The sequence below is a fragment of the Leucopleurus acutus genome, assembly GCF_964270905.1.
Source record: "Leucopleurus acutus genome assembly, chromosome: 14".
In the NCBI taxonomy this organism is placed as follows: Eukaryota; Metazoa; Chordata; class Mammalia; order Artiodactyla; family Delphinidae; genus Leucopleurus; species Leucopleurus acutus.
In genome coordinates this window covers 84447595-84462235 of record NC_139156.1, presented here as the reverse complement: position 1 = coordinate 84462235, position 14641 = coordinate 84447595, and the positions used below count along the sequence as shown (strand labels likewise).

Here is a 14641-nt window from a genome sequence, read left to right as displayed (position 1 = left end):
TTGCTACTGGGGAGTTCTATGGAGGAGAAAGTAGGGGTGGTCCACATCTCTAATGGGTATCTTAAAATCTGGCCCCATCCCCAACGAGCAGGACAGTTACATTCTAAATGTCACTGCCAAGCTATCAGAGAGGAGGCAAAAGTCCACAGTGCGTGTGTGTCAGAAGGCCAGACTGCAGCAAGTGAGCGGTACCCATTATGCGTTCTTAAAAAATCTCGCGATAAAAAGGGACAGTCTTTGACTCAAAAGAAACCAGTACTACTTCTAAACACACTGCACTGGAACTTTGCGTACTGGAATGCACTTGAACTATTAAACTATTAATAAGTGCCTAGATGACAGTTTAAAGAGAAAAGATGACCCTCACCCAGCCCAATAATTCTTAAATATCATGGTCCACGTGAAGTGGTGCTGAACTGAAATGCAAAAGAAAGTGAACTGTTAGGAACTACCAAAGCTCTACTTTCACTATACGTGGAATCAGTACTAGCGTTGAAACTCACTTTTAACGTGATATTCTTTCACAAAGAAATCTACACAGAAGGAAAATGAGTCTTCTGCCGCAAGCTGGCGTGATCTTACCAGCTACGGAATCTCAGAAGTCGTTCACAACAGGAGCAACACAGGCTCCACCTAAACTGAGGGAAGATACTGAAGTTAAGAATCTGTAAGCCATTTAAAGGCATTTGGTGTCAGTATCTTAAAAGATTAAGATGCTTTAAAACAAAACCCTTATAAGAGTATCAAAGATTTAGGGAATTCTCATAAATAACCAAATGTCTATGGCTTTCAACTGTCACCCTACTGCTCAGGTAGGTGACCAGGATTCATCAAAAGAGACAATCCTTTGGAAATTCCCTAAGAAAAATCTTGCATAATCAGTTGGTTTCTTAAACCTGTGTCCAGTTTCTTTTGACAGTTTTTGTTTTGTTTTTTTCCTTTCTTTCATTTACACTTTTTAAAAGAGGTTGTCTGAGCAACTGTCCCTCCCCTCAAGCTCTGGCGGAGTAGCATCTCATGTACTCCGTCATCCACGGGTTCTCCGACGAGGCAGGCTTGACCCGCCTGTTTTTGTCCACGTCGGCGGAGTGAGCCCGCTGCCTCTGAGCCGCCAGCCGCCTCTTCTCCACCTGCCTTCTGCTCTTGGCTCGCAATGCCGATTCATGAATCTAAGGGAGTCAGAATAAACGGACACTCACTCAGGTGGCTCTGGCGCTAATTTTCCAGAACATTTACAATGAAGCTTCCCCCACGTCACCTGGAGCAGGGCAGAGGCAAGCCAGACTCACCATGTTCAAGAGTTCTGTGTATAAAGGCTTCTCCAGAAGAGCCACTGCCCTGGATTCTGTCTTACCCATCGTCAGCAATAAAGAAACTAGGCAACAGAAAATGACCACCGGACTAAATTTCAGATATAAATGGTAAGCAACTAATCTGCAGGTGCCTCGAGAAACTGGCTCTGGAATATTACTGGAACTCCTTAGCATTAAGCATGGATCAGTATTCCATTGAAGGAATTTAAATGTTTTACAGGGACTTCCCTGGTGGCGCAGTGGTTAAGAATCCACCTGCCAATGCAGGGGACACGGGTTCGAGCCCTGGTCTGGGAAGATCCCACATGCCGCGGAGCAACGAAGCCCATGAACCACAACTACTGAGCCTGCGCTCTAGAGCCTGTGAGCCACAGCTACTGAGCCCATGCACCGCAACTACTGACGCCCGCGTGCCTAGAGCCCGTGCTCCACAACAAGAGAAGCCACTGCAATGAAAAGCCCGCACACTGCAACAAAGAGTAGCCCCCACTCGCCCCAACTGGAGAAAGCCCGCACGCAGCAGCGAAGACCCAATGCAGCCAAATAATAAATTAAAAAATAAGTACTTACAAAATAAATAATGTCTTACAGCAAAATACTAACAAATCTCAAAGGATTTTACCAGCTAAGACGTTTAATGAACCCTGTTCAACTTAATCCCACCGGGTTGCCAGAGGACAGCTCTGTTGTCTCAAATATCACTCTAAACAGCACCACCTGCTAGGGCTCAGAAGTCTGTTCGGTGAACACTGGATCCTGGTATTTAACCAGAATTCAAACAGCCTGAACTTTCTGCTTCTTTTCATTCCCTCTTTGCTTTGGGCTGGAGTGACGGTGTTAGTGCTAACACAGTCATTGCTTTGTGGCTCCACACGTGAGGCCCCCTCGTCTGCCGTGTCCTCAGGCCTTCGCACAGGGACACTCCAGGGCTGAGTCCGAGGAGAACCAGACCTCCGGGGATGGATGAGCAGGGGAAACGCAATCACTCTAATTTAATCCAAAGAGAAAACGAGAGTCTAGAGAGATGTCGAGAATGCAGGAGATGTGATCTGACAGACAGACAGTAACAAAGGGGTCAAGTACCAGTTATCAAGGCTGATGGAGCAGGGCCCATGCCCCTCGGCTGCCCCTCCTGGCCCCCCAAGAACTTGAGAGCCCCAAGTCCTGGCACTTCTCCGCCTGGCTCGGTGTCGGTAAACCCTTCCAGGTTACCAGCAAAACCCCCTGACCTCCAGGCAGCTAACATCCTGTGATCTGTGTGCAAATCAGATGCCCAGTTCTAGGCTTTCCTTGGGCCACCTAAGACCTACCATGTCCCAAAGCATCACAGTGACCACAGGGTATGACAGCCAATGACAGAAGCGAGGCCATCCCCCATCCTGCAGGGGGAAAGCAGAGAAGCCCGTTCACTGGCACCCACCTCATGCACGGGGGCAGAAGCACAGACGTTGTGAGTTTTCTGGCTCCCTGTATCCATCTGCTTTTCTCCCCACCCATAAAGGGCGAACGGGTGCTTAGGTTCTTTTATTTTAGTTGATGACCTTTGAGGACTCTTGACCGCTCTCCTGCTTCCTCTGGCAGGTAAGGCACTTGGTGGTGGCTGAGGTTCGGTACTGCTGGGTAATTTGTCAGGCTCTCTGGTCCTGATCTGTCGTTCAGGTTTTTCTTTTATGTCTTTCACTGGCAGTGCTTTTTGGAAAAGGAGATAAAACAAGATGAATGCTTTAAATTCCGGTTTACATATAATTACATATGATTTAAATATTTGGGATGAAAAATCCATAATGCTTAATAAAGTCAGTAACTTTTTGACTTATAGCTCAATTCACAAGTTTCACTTAAAACGGAAGGACAGAAACACGTTAGTATAGTAATTTTCAGTCTATCCCATTTTAACATCAACAATAAATACACCAAGATTGAACCAAGCCTATTCAAAAGTAACAACTATCACTCGCATTCTGAGATTAAGCATCTTAATTAAATACTAAAAGCTAGAAAGCAACTCGGCCTAATGGCTTTCTCCAGGATAAGTCCAATCATCTTATCGTCTTGCTTCAGGGGCAGATCTGGACCTGTGACAATCATTCAACAGCTGCAAAAGGTTCGTCTTCAAATTACTCAACTGGAGCTCCAGGACTGCATTTCTTTGTGAAGCTCCATGATTATGGAAAACGCTCCTTAGTTTCAAAAGCCCTCCATCACAATAGGGAGGGTTTCCATAGCTACACACACACACACACACACACACACACACACACACACACACACACACACACACACACACACACACACACACACACACCTGGGCGCCCCCAGTGTGAGCATCTGGGAAGGGGGCTCTTGTTCTTGACGTGAACCAGGGCCCCTGGTCTACACAGTCCTAAATCTCTCAGCGGGGCTGGGGAAACTCCAGTGGGGAATAGACTGCCCGCCTGAGGTGAACTCAGATACTAAGAACACAGTCCAAAACGTAACTATTTCCCTTTTACCCTTCGTGACTGTCCATTCATTATTTTTATAAGCACTTTATGATCTTGTAAAGGTTGTATTCTTTGTGTAAACCCCTAGTGAACCTGCGTTGCATCTCAGACTAAACTTATGTGCGAATAAGAGCTCCTTGTGCATCCAGGCTCCACTTCACAGACCCCCTTGCTCACATCTGTGGGAAACCCCTCGTTTCCGAGGCTCCAGAATTTGGCTCTAGGTGATGATTTTCCAGCTTGTTATTCCCAAACCCCATCACTTTTAGGACACACCCGGGTCCCTCACCCCTTTAGTGGATCCTTCCCTGCAGACATCCACGTCCCCGTGGAAGTAGAGGTCCTCACACAAAATGCACACGTGTGAACCCTGACAGATCACCGTCATTTCTGTCTTCTGCAATGACCCTGATCTACCAAATTGTTTCATTTATTACTAAGCATTTTAGGGAGCAGACAGCCTGTGTCCGACCCTGGGGCTCAGTGCTTCGCACCCCCGTGCACCACATCCATAAACCCAGCCCTGTGCTGCCTGGGGATGAGGTGAGATGCCAGCCCTCCACTGTATCATGAGAACCCAGATCCACCCATCACTCACACACACTCCTCTGAGTGATGTGTCCACACCTTGTCCGCTTCTCTTCCCTGGATGTAGGAAAAGAGGAAAGAGCCCATCAGGACCAAGACAACAGAGAGGAGAAGGGGGACCAAGGCTGGTGTAGTCACAACACTGAGAGAGATGGGAACAACCTAAATCATCTCCATCGATTCATTCCCTTCCTTCTCTTCCTCTAACCCGCGTGGGGAGCCTGCCCAGAGAAGACAATAATGATTTGGTTCAAAGGACAAGGTAAAGCCAGCCACGAAGAGGTTAGGAAAGTGAATTCCAGAAAGAGGGACTGGCCTGTTCAACGGCCTGGACAGAAGAAAGAATACACATAGTTCAAGATAACAGGCACACAGAGAGCCTAGAGATGAACGCACGGGGAGGGGCTGGCGGGTAGCAGCGAGGAAAAAAGACTTTCTGTGCCAAACTCAGAAGTTTTATTTTTTCCTGAAAATGAAGAAGAATCACTGAAGGATTTTAGGCTGAAAAATGATGTGGTCCTATTTTCATTTCGGGAATGAGGTCTCTAGCAACGAACGTGAAGGACAGGTTAGATCAGAGTGGTGGGGACAGAAAGGACAGCTAGGAAAAGATAGCAGAGTCCGGGGAGGGGAGGGTAACCCATAGTGATGGCAGGGGCGGAGCGGTGGGAAAGACCAGAATGGCGCCCACCACACCTGGCCGGTGCTCAGAGTCACCGGGCACCTGTGAACTGCACACCGATCAGACCACAGTGCGGAGAGCCCAGCGGCACAGGGCAAGATGGACAGCGGAGCGGGCGACGGACACCGCGAGGATGCTGGCAGGCAAAGAGGAGTCTGCGTCCTCAGGGGCTGGGAGCGGCTGGTCATGCCGTCCTCCAGCAGAAGGCCGCCAAAGGATGGGGAAAGGGTGCTTGACGCCTCGGGTGTGAGATGCCCCTGGAGCCACCAAGAAGGCAGCAGCTGGACCCTTAATCCGGGGCCGAGAAGAGAACGTGGAATCGGAGGGGGTCCTGAGCAGGCGGATGGGGGCCGAGGCTCAGACGGAGCGCAGGTCCCCCAGCGGGGACGCGGTGTAGGCGGTGGGAATGAGGGGCAAGGGGGCGGAGGTCGGCCCCGGGGCTGAGCTGGCAGACGGAGCAGCCAGGGAGCCAGGGAGAGAACAGCCAGCAAAGTCGAAAAGCTTCCAGGAGAGAAGCCGGAGAAGGACTCTCAGAAAAGGATGGGGCTTCCCTGGTGGCGCAGTGGCTGAGAGTCCGCCTGCCGATGCAGGGGACGCGGGTTCGTGCCCCGGTCCGGGAGGATCCCACATGCCGCAGAGCGGCTGGGCCCGTGAGCCATGGCCGCTGAGCCTGCGCATCCGGAGCTTGTGCTCCGCAGCGGGAGAGGCCGCAACAGTGAGAGGTCCGCGTATCGCAAAAAAAAAAAAAAAAAAAACCTCTTGAAATACTGCCTGGTACAAGATAAGTGTATACACGTATTATGTTTCAAAATCCTATTCAAAGTTTTAAATAAAGGCATTTCCAAACAGACAAAACGGTGTCACCACCAGTTACTGTGAAAAATTCTAATACCCCCTTTCGCAGTAACTGAAAAATAAGCTCAGTCTTGATTTAGGACCATGCTGTGCAATACAAAAGCCATTAACCACATGTGGCTATTAAATATGCTTAAGTTAATTAATATTAAGTAAAAATAAATAGCTCCTCAGTTACACCAATCAGAGTTCAAGTGCTCGATTCCCACGTGTGGCTCGTGGCTGCCACGCTGGATGCTGCAGACAGAGAACCCGCCCCTCATCACAGAAAGTCTGATTGAACAGACTGACTTTTTAAACTATTTGAACAACAGAATTAACATATTTGACCCAATGGGTATATACAGAACACCGCACCCAACAACTGCAGAATATACAATTTTGTCAAGCACATGTAGAACATTTACAGAAATCTACTTATCCAAGCAAGGTCAAAAAGCAAATCTTAATACATTTACAAAATTGAAATCATATAGAATGTATCCTCTGACTATCATGTAATTAAGCTAGATACAACAACAAAAATAACTTACTTTTTTAAATCTCCAGTTTTGAAATTAAAAAAAATATTTTTAATTGAAGTATAGTTGATTTACAATATTGTGTTAGTTTCAGGTGTACAGCAAAGTAATTCATATATATATATATATATATATATATACACACACACACACACATATTTTTTTCCAGATTGTATTCCATTACAGGTTATTACAAGGTATTGAATATAGCTCCCTGTGCTATACAGGAAATCCTTGTCACTTATCTGTTTTATATATAGTAGTTTGTATCTGTTAACTCCATGCTCCTAATTTATCCCTCCCCCTAAAAACATTTCTAAATAATGTATGGGTCAAAAACAAATCATACAATTGCACAAAAATGTGAATGTCCTCAATGCCACTGAGCTACACACTTAAAAATGGTTAAAACGGTAATCTGTGTTGTGTGTATTTTACCACAATTTTGTTTGTTTGTTTTGCGGTACGCGGGCCTCTCACTGTTGTGGCCTCTCCCGTTGCAGAGCACATGCTCTGGACGCACAGGCTCAGCGACCATGGCTCACGGGCCCAGCTGGTCCACCGCACGTGGGATCTTCCCGGACCGGGGCACGAACCCACATCCCCTGCATCGGCAGGCAGACTCTCAACCACTGCGCCACCAGGGAAGCCCCTACCACAATTTTTAAAAATTAAAAAAAAAACCATTAAAAAATGGTGATAGAGGGCATTTCTTTCTTAATCCTGTTCCTATTAGAAATGTTTCTACAGTTTCCTCATTAAGCATGATACAGCTAAAGCAGTCATCAGAATGCAATGTATAGCCTTAAATCAATATATCAAAAAAAAAAGGGGGGCAGGGGAAAAAAGTCAACGATAAGCATCCATCTTAAAATGTTATAAAAATAAGCATTAGGCGCTTCCCTGGTTGGTGCAGCGGTGAAGAATCTGCCTGCCAATGCAGGGCACATGGGTTTGAGTCCTGGCTGGGAAGATCCCACATGCTGTGGAACAACTGAGCCCATGTGCCACAACTACTGAGCCTGCGCTCTAGAGCCCGCGAGCCACAACTGCTGAGCCTAGAGCCCGTGCCCCACCACAAGAGAAACCACCACAATGAGAAGCCCACACACCACAGCGAAGAGTAGCCCCTGCTCGCCACTAGAGAAAGCCCGCGTACAGCAACAAAGACCCAATGCAGCCAAAACAAATAAATTAATTAAAAAATAAAAAACTAAAAAAAAAGTAAGCATTAAAAAATTAGAGTAAGGAAAAAAGATCATGAATTAATAAACATATAATAAAGAAAACCAACATAGCCAAGGGTTAGTTTAGGAAAAAAATTAACAGAATTCACAAACCTCTAAGACTAATAAAGAAAGTGAAAAATAAGTAAAAATAGAGCAAATGGGGTCAGCAGGCTAAATGTGCACTGGCGACACATGCATATAGTCCCTTCCTCCCAAAACCCCACTAAAGTGAAGGAAAAAAGGTATAAACCCGCAGGACAAAGAGCAAGGAGGCGATGACGTCAGACAAATTTTGGAAGATGGAAAGTGACGAAGAGATAGAAGTGACTCACAGGAAGAGCAGGATGCTACTGACTCCCTGCAGGAGAAGGGCCCAGGACACAGCGAAGCCCCGCAGGAGTTGGCACCGAGGCACTGGACTCCCCAGAAGGCTAGTGCGGCAGACTGCCTTCCCAAAGGTCCGGCATCAATCAGTGCCCCAGGGGTTCCTCTGACAGTATAATATGAATGTGCCTCTGCTGAGAACCAGGGTCCATGCTGCTTCCCCTTGAACCTGGGCAGACTTTTATGAGCAGAGAATGGGGTGAAAGAGGTGCCACGTGGCTCGCGGCAATAAGTCGTAAAGGGCAATACAGCAGGTGCCCAGCTCTCTCTCAGGAACGCTCGCCCTTGGAGGCCAGCCTGCATGTGACAAGGAGGGCCAGGCACCTGAAGATGTCACCTACAAGCATCCTAGCAGACGGCCGCAGTCCGACGCAGCAGAGACAAGGCACGTCCTGTGCCTGGGGCCAAATTCCAACCCACAGAAACCATGAGCAATAACAGAGTGAGAACTGGAGTCTGAAGCACTAGTTTCCAGGGTAATCCTGTTGTGCGGCAATTCATACTTCTTCAACAGTCCTTCCTCTGCTCCTCTGGCCAGGCGACCGCCCTGCCCCCGCCCCAGAATGCAAGTGCCTTCCAGCCTGGAGAGGGACGACTGGAGGGCACCAGGCACAGCGGAAGTAAGGGGGCACCTTCCTGAGAACAGGATGACGTGGTAAAGAACGGGATCCCTCCTCCCTTCCCCCAACTCTGCTGCCGGAGGCTGAGAGCCAGGCTTGTGCCCGCCCAGGCAGAAGGCTGGATGAGCACTGAGAAGCTGACACTAGAGAAACAGGCAGGTACTGACCTTGGCAGCCCCCAGAGAAACAGCAGGGTCCTCCTGCAATTACGGTCACAAGCTCCCCCAGGAACACAGCTCCCGAAAAGCCCTTCAAGCCTCACTCTTAAATATGGGCAGACAGGCTAAGAGCAAGCATTCAAGTACATCCTTTAATAAGAAAGAGACCAAAATATAGAGAAAAAGACTAGGCTGGGAATATAAGAGAGCGCTCAAAGGATATTTATGGCTTTGGGGCGGGGGGAGGGGGGTGTTAAAAGAAATCCAGAGAGAATAGGATGCTATTTAAAAAAAATTTTTTAAAGAACACTTGGGACAAAAAAGTAAAAGTAATCTCTTTAAAATTAAAAACTAGAATGGTAGAATTTAACATTTCTATACAAAATTTGGAAGATAAAATTAAAGAATTCTGGAAAACAGAACCAAAAATTCCAATATCAAAAAATTTTTAAATAAAAATGTTAGCGGTTTGATCCAGGAAGTACACCATCCAACTAAAAATAATTATAGAAAGAAAAACTGAATAGAGTGGAGGAAATTATTTTAAACAGTACTAGAAAACATCACGGAACTAAAAGAAATGTTTCCAGATTAAAAAGGCCCACCAAGTTGTCAGCCCAATGAATGAAAAATGACAGACACATAGAATTTTAGAGCACCTAGGGTGAAGAGAATGTCCCAAAACTTCCCTCCCCAAAGAAAAAAGAAGGAAAGAAAAGAAAAAGAAAGAAAGAAAAGAGGTCATGTATACAAAATAAGCATCAGAATAACATGGTACTTCTCAACAGTAAGACCTAAACCTAGGGTTCAACATAATAATGCCTTCAAATAACTGAAATTTCTAACCTAGGAAGTCTCTATCTTGCCAAAATGGCAGTCCAGCCCTTGGATAAAGGCATTTTCAGACTGCAAGGTGACAAAATGCTTACTCCCCTTCAACATTTCTCCACCAAAAGGAAGGGAGACTTGAGACTTGTGAGATGGGGCCACATAAAGGAGTTGAGCAAAAGGAATCCTCAGGCAATCAGTGAAGAGAAGCCTCAGTTTGACAGCTATGTCAGGTCTGGACAGCTTAAAGTCTAAATTAAAACAGGAGAACCAAGGGTTCCACAAAAATGTCTCCAAGGAAAATAATGAAACGAACAGAACACCTAATGTGCTTGGCATATGACAAGTTTTACAGTACTTCCAGACTCTTTCAGGCTCAATGAGTGACGGGAGTACCAAAAACAAACAAACAAACATAAAAGTAAAGCTATGATTAACTCCAGGAAAAACATAAATAATAACCAAGAAAATGTAATCAGCATGCACTACATGGATTACCTGCAAATAACATTTACATAGCCGTGATCATCCAAACACAGAATAGTGCTTTAATGAAGCAGTCACATAGTTAATACTGTGGGACAAAGTAGGTGCTGGTATGTGTCTAGGGGTGGGGATGGCCAAGCTAAGATCTCGAGCTAAATCATCATAAATATACTGACGGGAAGTCAGTATATAATGTTTAAACTAAAAAAGCCAACATTAGTCTGAATGAAAAGAGTGTTGCCCACAACGCTGAAACGAAAGGTAGAGAGTTGGAAGGAGGCCCCTAGGGAGCGAGGAGCATGGCTGGTGGATGGGTCAGGATTATTTTTTCATTTTAAGCCTATTTTTAAAAAAATATGCATACATATAACTGGTTAAAAAATAAAATTTAATTTAAAAAGAAATGTGAATATGAAGAAAGGAATTGGAGACATTCTAGACCCTCTTTGAAGCATGCTGCTACGGAGAGAAGGGACTTCGCAGTGAACGAGCACCTCCACCCACACCCCCTACACACAGGGAACTTCCCGACAGTTTCTTATACCCATTTCTTAAATAAGAACGAGAAGTCAAGGATCATTAGACATTTGAGAAAAGCTTCTAACAGGAAATGCAGGATTACAAGCAAAAGAAACAAATGCAGGGAGACGGAGGGGAAACAGACTGTGCTGAAGAAACACGCAAGAAGAAAGTGGACAAAAAACTCCTAGCGATGTTCTCAGCAAGGTAAGAGAGGATACTATGTGCACGAATCAAGAACAAAATACTGTTTTTTTTAAAGAGGAATAAAGAGAGGGAGGGAAGGAAGGGAGGGAGGGAGGAAAACCTAGAAAACAACTCAACAGCTCTTATATTAAAAAATAAATAGGATCCCACAAATGAAAAATGTAATCGAAGAGTTGGAAGATGAGGTTGAGAATCCTGCCCAGAAAAACAGAAGAAAAAGACAGATGGAACGGGGGCCGGGGTAGAAAATTATAGGATACATTTGCGAAGTCTGACATCCAACTAAGGAGTTCAAAAAGAAAGGAACAGAAAAAAAATAAAATAAATAGAAATGAGAAAACAATTCAAGAAAACTTCCCAGAATTACAAAACATGAGTTTGACTGCAAGGACCCATGAAAGCACATTGGAGGAAAACAGGCCTGGATCGGGGAAACTTTTCAGAACACAGAGGACAAAGAGAAGACCTGAAAAGCTTCCCGAGGCGGGAAACGTGTTATCAACAAAGAACGACACGGAAGTGTAATGGCAACATCAGAAGTTCCAACACTGGACAGCAACATCTCCAGATTTTTTAGAGACAATTCTAACCTAGACTTTCATGCCCAGCCACAAACTACTGAATAGTGAGGGTAGAATCTTTTGACATGCAAGGTCTCAGAAAGTTAAACCTCTCACACACCCTTTCTCAGGAAGGTACTAGAAGGTAATCTTTGTCAGGAGAGGGTAAACCAAGAAAGAAGACGATGTGAGAGCCACACAACAGAGGGTCCTACCCAAGAGAGAAGCCAGGGAGACCCTGCGGCGGTGGCCAAGGGCCATCCCAAGATGCAACCAGGCCAGATGAAAGTAGGTCAGAGGCCCCGGGAGGGACGTCATAAGATGGGGAGGGTGACAGTGAACCTGATGTGTCCGTGGTGTTGCAAAAGAAAGAAAAGGGAATCACGGCAAAAACAATATAGGGCAGCTGTGAGCCACCTTTCCACAGGCACTAACTGTGAATCTAACAAACTCTATGATGACGGTACTGAGAGGGTGGGGATAGGCCATGTGTATGGGTTAGGAGATCACTAAAAAGAATTAAAGCCAATAGATGGTGCTAAAAACTGAAAAAGATCAAGAAGTATCAATAAAAGCCATGTTACCTGGAGAAACAGAAATACACAGCAAGGCAAACCAGAGGAGTGGGAAGTGGCCGCCTAGGGAATAGGCAGGTGGGGAGGGGAGCTGCTGTAGCGGTGCTCAGCCATATAGAGCTACACGATTCTATGCGCACACATGGCTTCAGTAAAGACAAGGGCTAAGCGCTTACGTTTTATAGAAACTCAAAAGCGTGCTCATCATTCCAGAAACTGTCCACTGAAAAACAAGGACTTTCAATCCTGCCATTCACAGGGATAGACAGGGTCTGTGACAGGCATGAGCAAACCAAAAGATCCTGGGATTGGGAGTCCTGAAAGCAGAAACATCCTTTCTTCTCCTGGATGCCTAAACCAGAAATATTAGCAGAGAAAAAGTAACTACCTTAGCCACTGGGAGGATTTAGTGTCTCTAAGGAAATCAAAATAATCACGAACTCTTGCAAACACAGACCCCATCCATACTACAGTGCTGTCTAAAAACCGCATTTATATACGCATGGAAATAGCTGACAGCTCTTTTGCAAACAATAAAGGGGGAGAGGCGGGGAGAGAAAAGCCCATTCAGTCTGATAAAGTACATCTCATAACTGAGCTGGTAGGTCAGTGCCCCCTTACCCTCTCCACCTTCTGTTATGCGAACTTCTAGCAAAGGTTAGGAATGGGTGGGAATTCACAAGTAACCTGAGGATGGAGGGGCAGCTCTGCCACCGGCCACCGATGACGAACTGAGAGTAGCTGAAAACAGTATAACAGGACTCAATTTCCTCTCCTGCTCAGCATCTCACAGAGAAGCTAGGATGAGAGTCTGACTGGGTACCACTTGCAATTTGGCAAACAAAAATAAAATCACTGATCATGTATCCTGAGTTTCATCTATAAAACTCAGATAAAAGCTGTGGTCCCATCTCTTAGAATTGTTTTGAACGTTGAATGAGAAAATACATATTCTAAGATCAGTGACTGGATGCATGACAAGCTCTCAGTACCTTTTAGTTATTTTGCTCACCAGAGCCTCTTTAAAACTGAGCGACGCCGGGTGGTGCCTGGCCCACGTTAGAGTATCAGGAAGAAACCGGGGGTTCCTCCAGGATGTATCTGAGGCATCCATTCAACTTGGCCCCTAGCACCAGTGACCAGCCAGCCCCCCTCACACGCCGAGAGTTCCCCCAGCTCTGCGCTCCTCCGGGAAGGAGAGAAGGCGCGGGGCCCCGGCAGCAACTGCAGATGCACCGCCCCCAAGAGCCATTTTCCAGCTGCCTCTCCTCCCGCTCACAGCAGCAGCAGCCGGAGGAGGGGTGGCGAGAAGCGGAGGGAGCCAGGCACTTACAAGGATTATCTCCCACCAGCCGAGAGTTACGCAACAGTCTGCGTAAACAAATGCAAAATATTCCTTAGGGACAGCGCGGCGAGGTCAGGGAGTTAACACAGAAAACAACGGCCCCATTCAAAAGACAAAGCGCTTAGCTCAGTGGTTCCTAACCTCTGGCGGTCACCTTCGAAAATCTGATGAAAGCTGGGCGCCTCTCATAAACAAACGGGCGCTCAGAAATAAACAGATGGGAGTTCAGTGGTCCAGAGACCACCAAGGCCAGCGGATGAAGATCCGGGGACTTCGCCAGGGACACGTCAAAGGCGTTCACATTGGGCTCAACCCAGAGCCACCTCATTACGGAATAAAGGGTGGGAGGGCGGAGGCGGGGCAGCCACCTTCATTATTTTGTCAAGGGAGGCGCATTCTCCGCCTACCCAAAATACCTAGATTAAATAAAATCATGGAAGCGCCTGCTCTGAGCGCTGCGACAAACAGCTGGGCGGTTCAGAGGAAACCCAAGAGCAAATCCAGTCCCGCGAGCGGGGCCCTCCCCGGCCAGGTACCTGGCAGCGCCGAGTCCTCCGCGGCCTCCGCGTCCCTGGCCTCCGCGTCCCCCGCGGCCTCCGCGCCCCGCTCCTCCTCCGGGGCCGCGCGCGCCCGCTGCTCCGGCTCCTCGCGCGCCGCTGGCTCCACGGGCGGCGGCGGCGAGGCCGGGGCGCACTGGGGCGCGGGGGCCCCGGCGCCCGAGGACGCCGACGACGCCGAGTCGTCCGAGGCGCAGGCCGGGCCCCAGTCGTCCCACAGCCAGGGCGCGTGCGCCTGCTCCAGCAGCCGGCGGCCCAAGCGGTAGTGGAGCAGCGCGCGGTAGCACGGCCCGTACTCGTCCCAGCGCGGCTCCTGGTAGCGCTTCATGTATTCGCTCTTCACGCCGCTCCCCGGGGACATGGTGCCTCCCGCCGGCCCCGAATGCCCGCCGTTCCGCGCCGCGCTGTCGCCTACGGAACCCGCGGCACGACACAGAGGCGCGCCCCGCCCCTCCACTCGCCCGACCCGCCGCGACGTTTAAACCCGGAGCCCCGCCCGCACGGGGCGGGACGTGGGGCCGGGAGCGCGGGCGAGGGCGGGGCGTGGGGGCGGGCTCGGCGGGGGCGGGACGGGGCGGTGGGCGGGGCGAGGGGCGGAGGGAGCGCGCGGCCTGTCCGGGGAGGGGGAGGGGAGGGGAGGGGGAAGGGAGGGGGAAGGGGGGAGGGGAGGGCGGGGACCTGGGCGCGCGGCCCCGGCGGGGGTGGGGGCCGAGCGGCAGCGGCTGCGGGGC

The 14641-nt window shown here is 48.3% G+C and overlaps 1 protein-coding gene across 1 annotated transcript; it reads right to left on the bottom strand.

Moving 5' to 3' along the window:
* Nucleotides 1-819: 819 nt before the first annotated feature.
* On the bottom strand, nucleotides 820-14271 carry CCSAP (centriole, cilia and spindle associated protein; the record flags this gene model as incomplete). Its single annotated transcript, XM_082853939.1, has 3 exons — nucleotides 820-1169; nucleotides 2734-3002; nucleotides 13890-14271. The coding sequence occupies 3 exons, from the start codon at nucleotides 14269-14271 to the stop codon at nucleotides 993-995; spliced, it is 828 nt and encodes a 275-aa protein (XP_082710065.1). The 3' UTR covers nucleotides 820-992.
* Nucleotides 14272-14641: the final 370 nt, after the last annotated feature.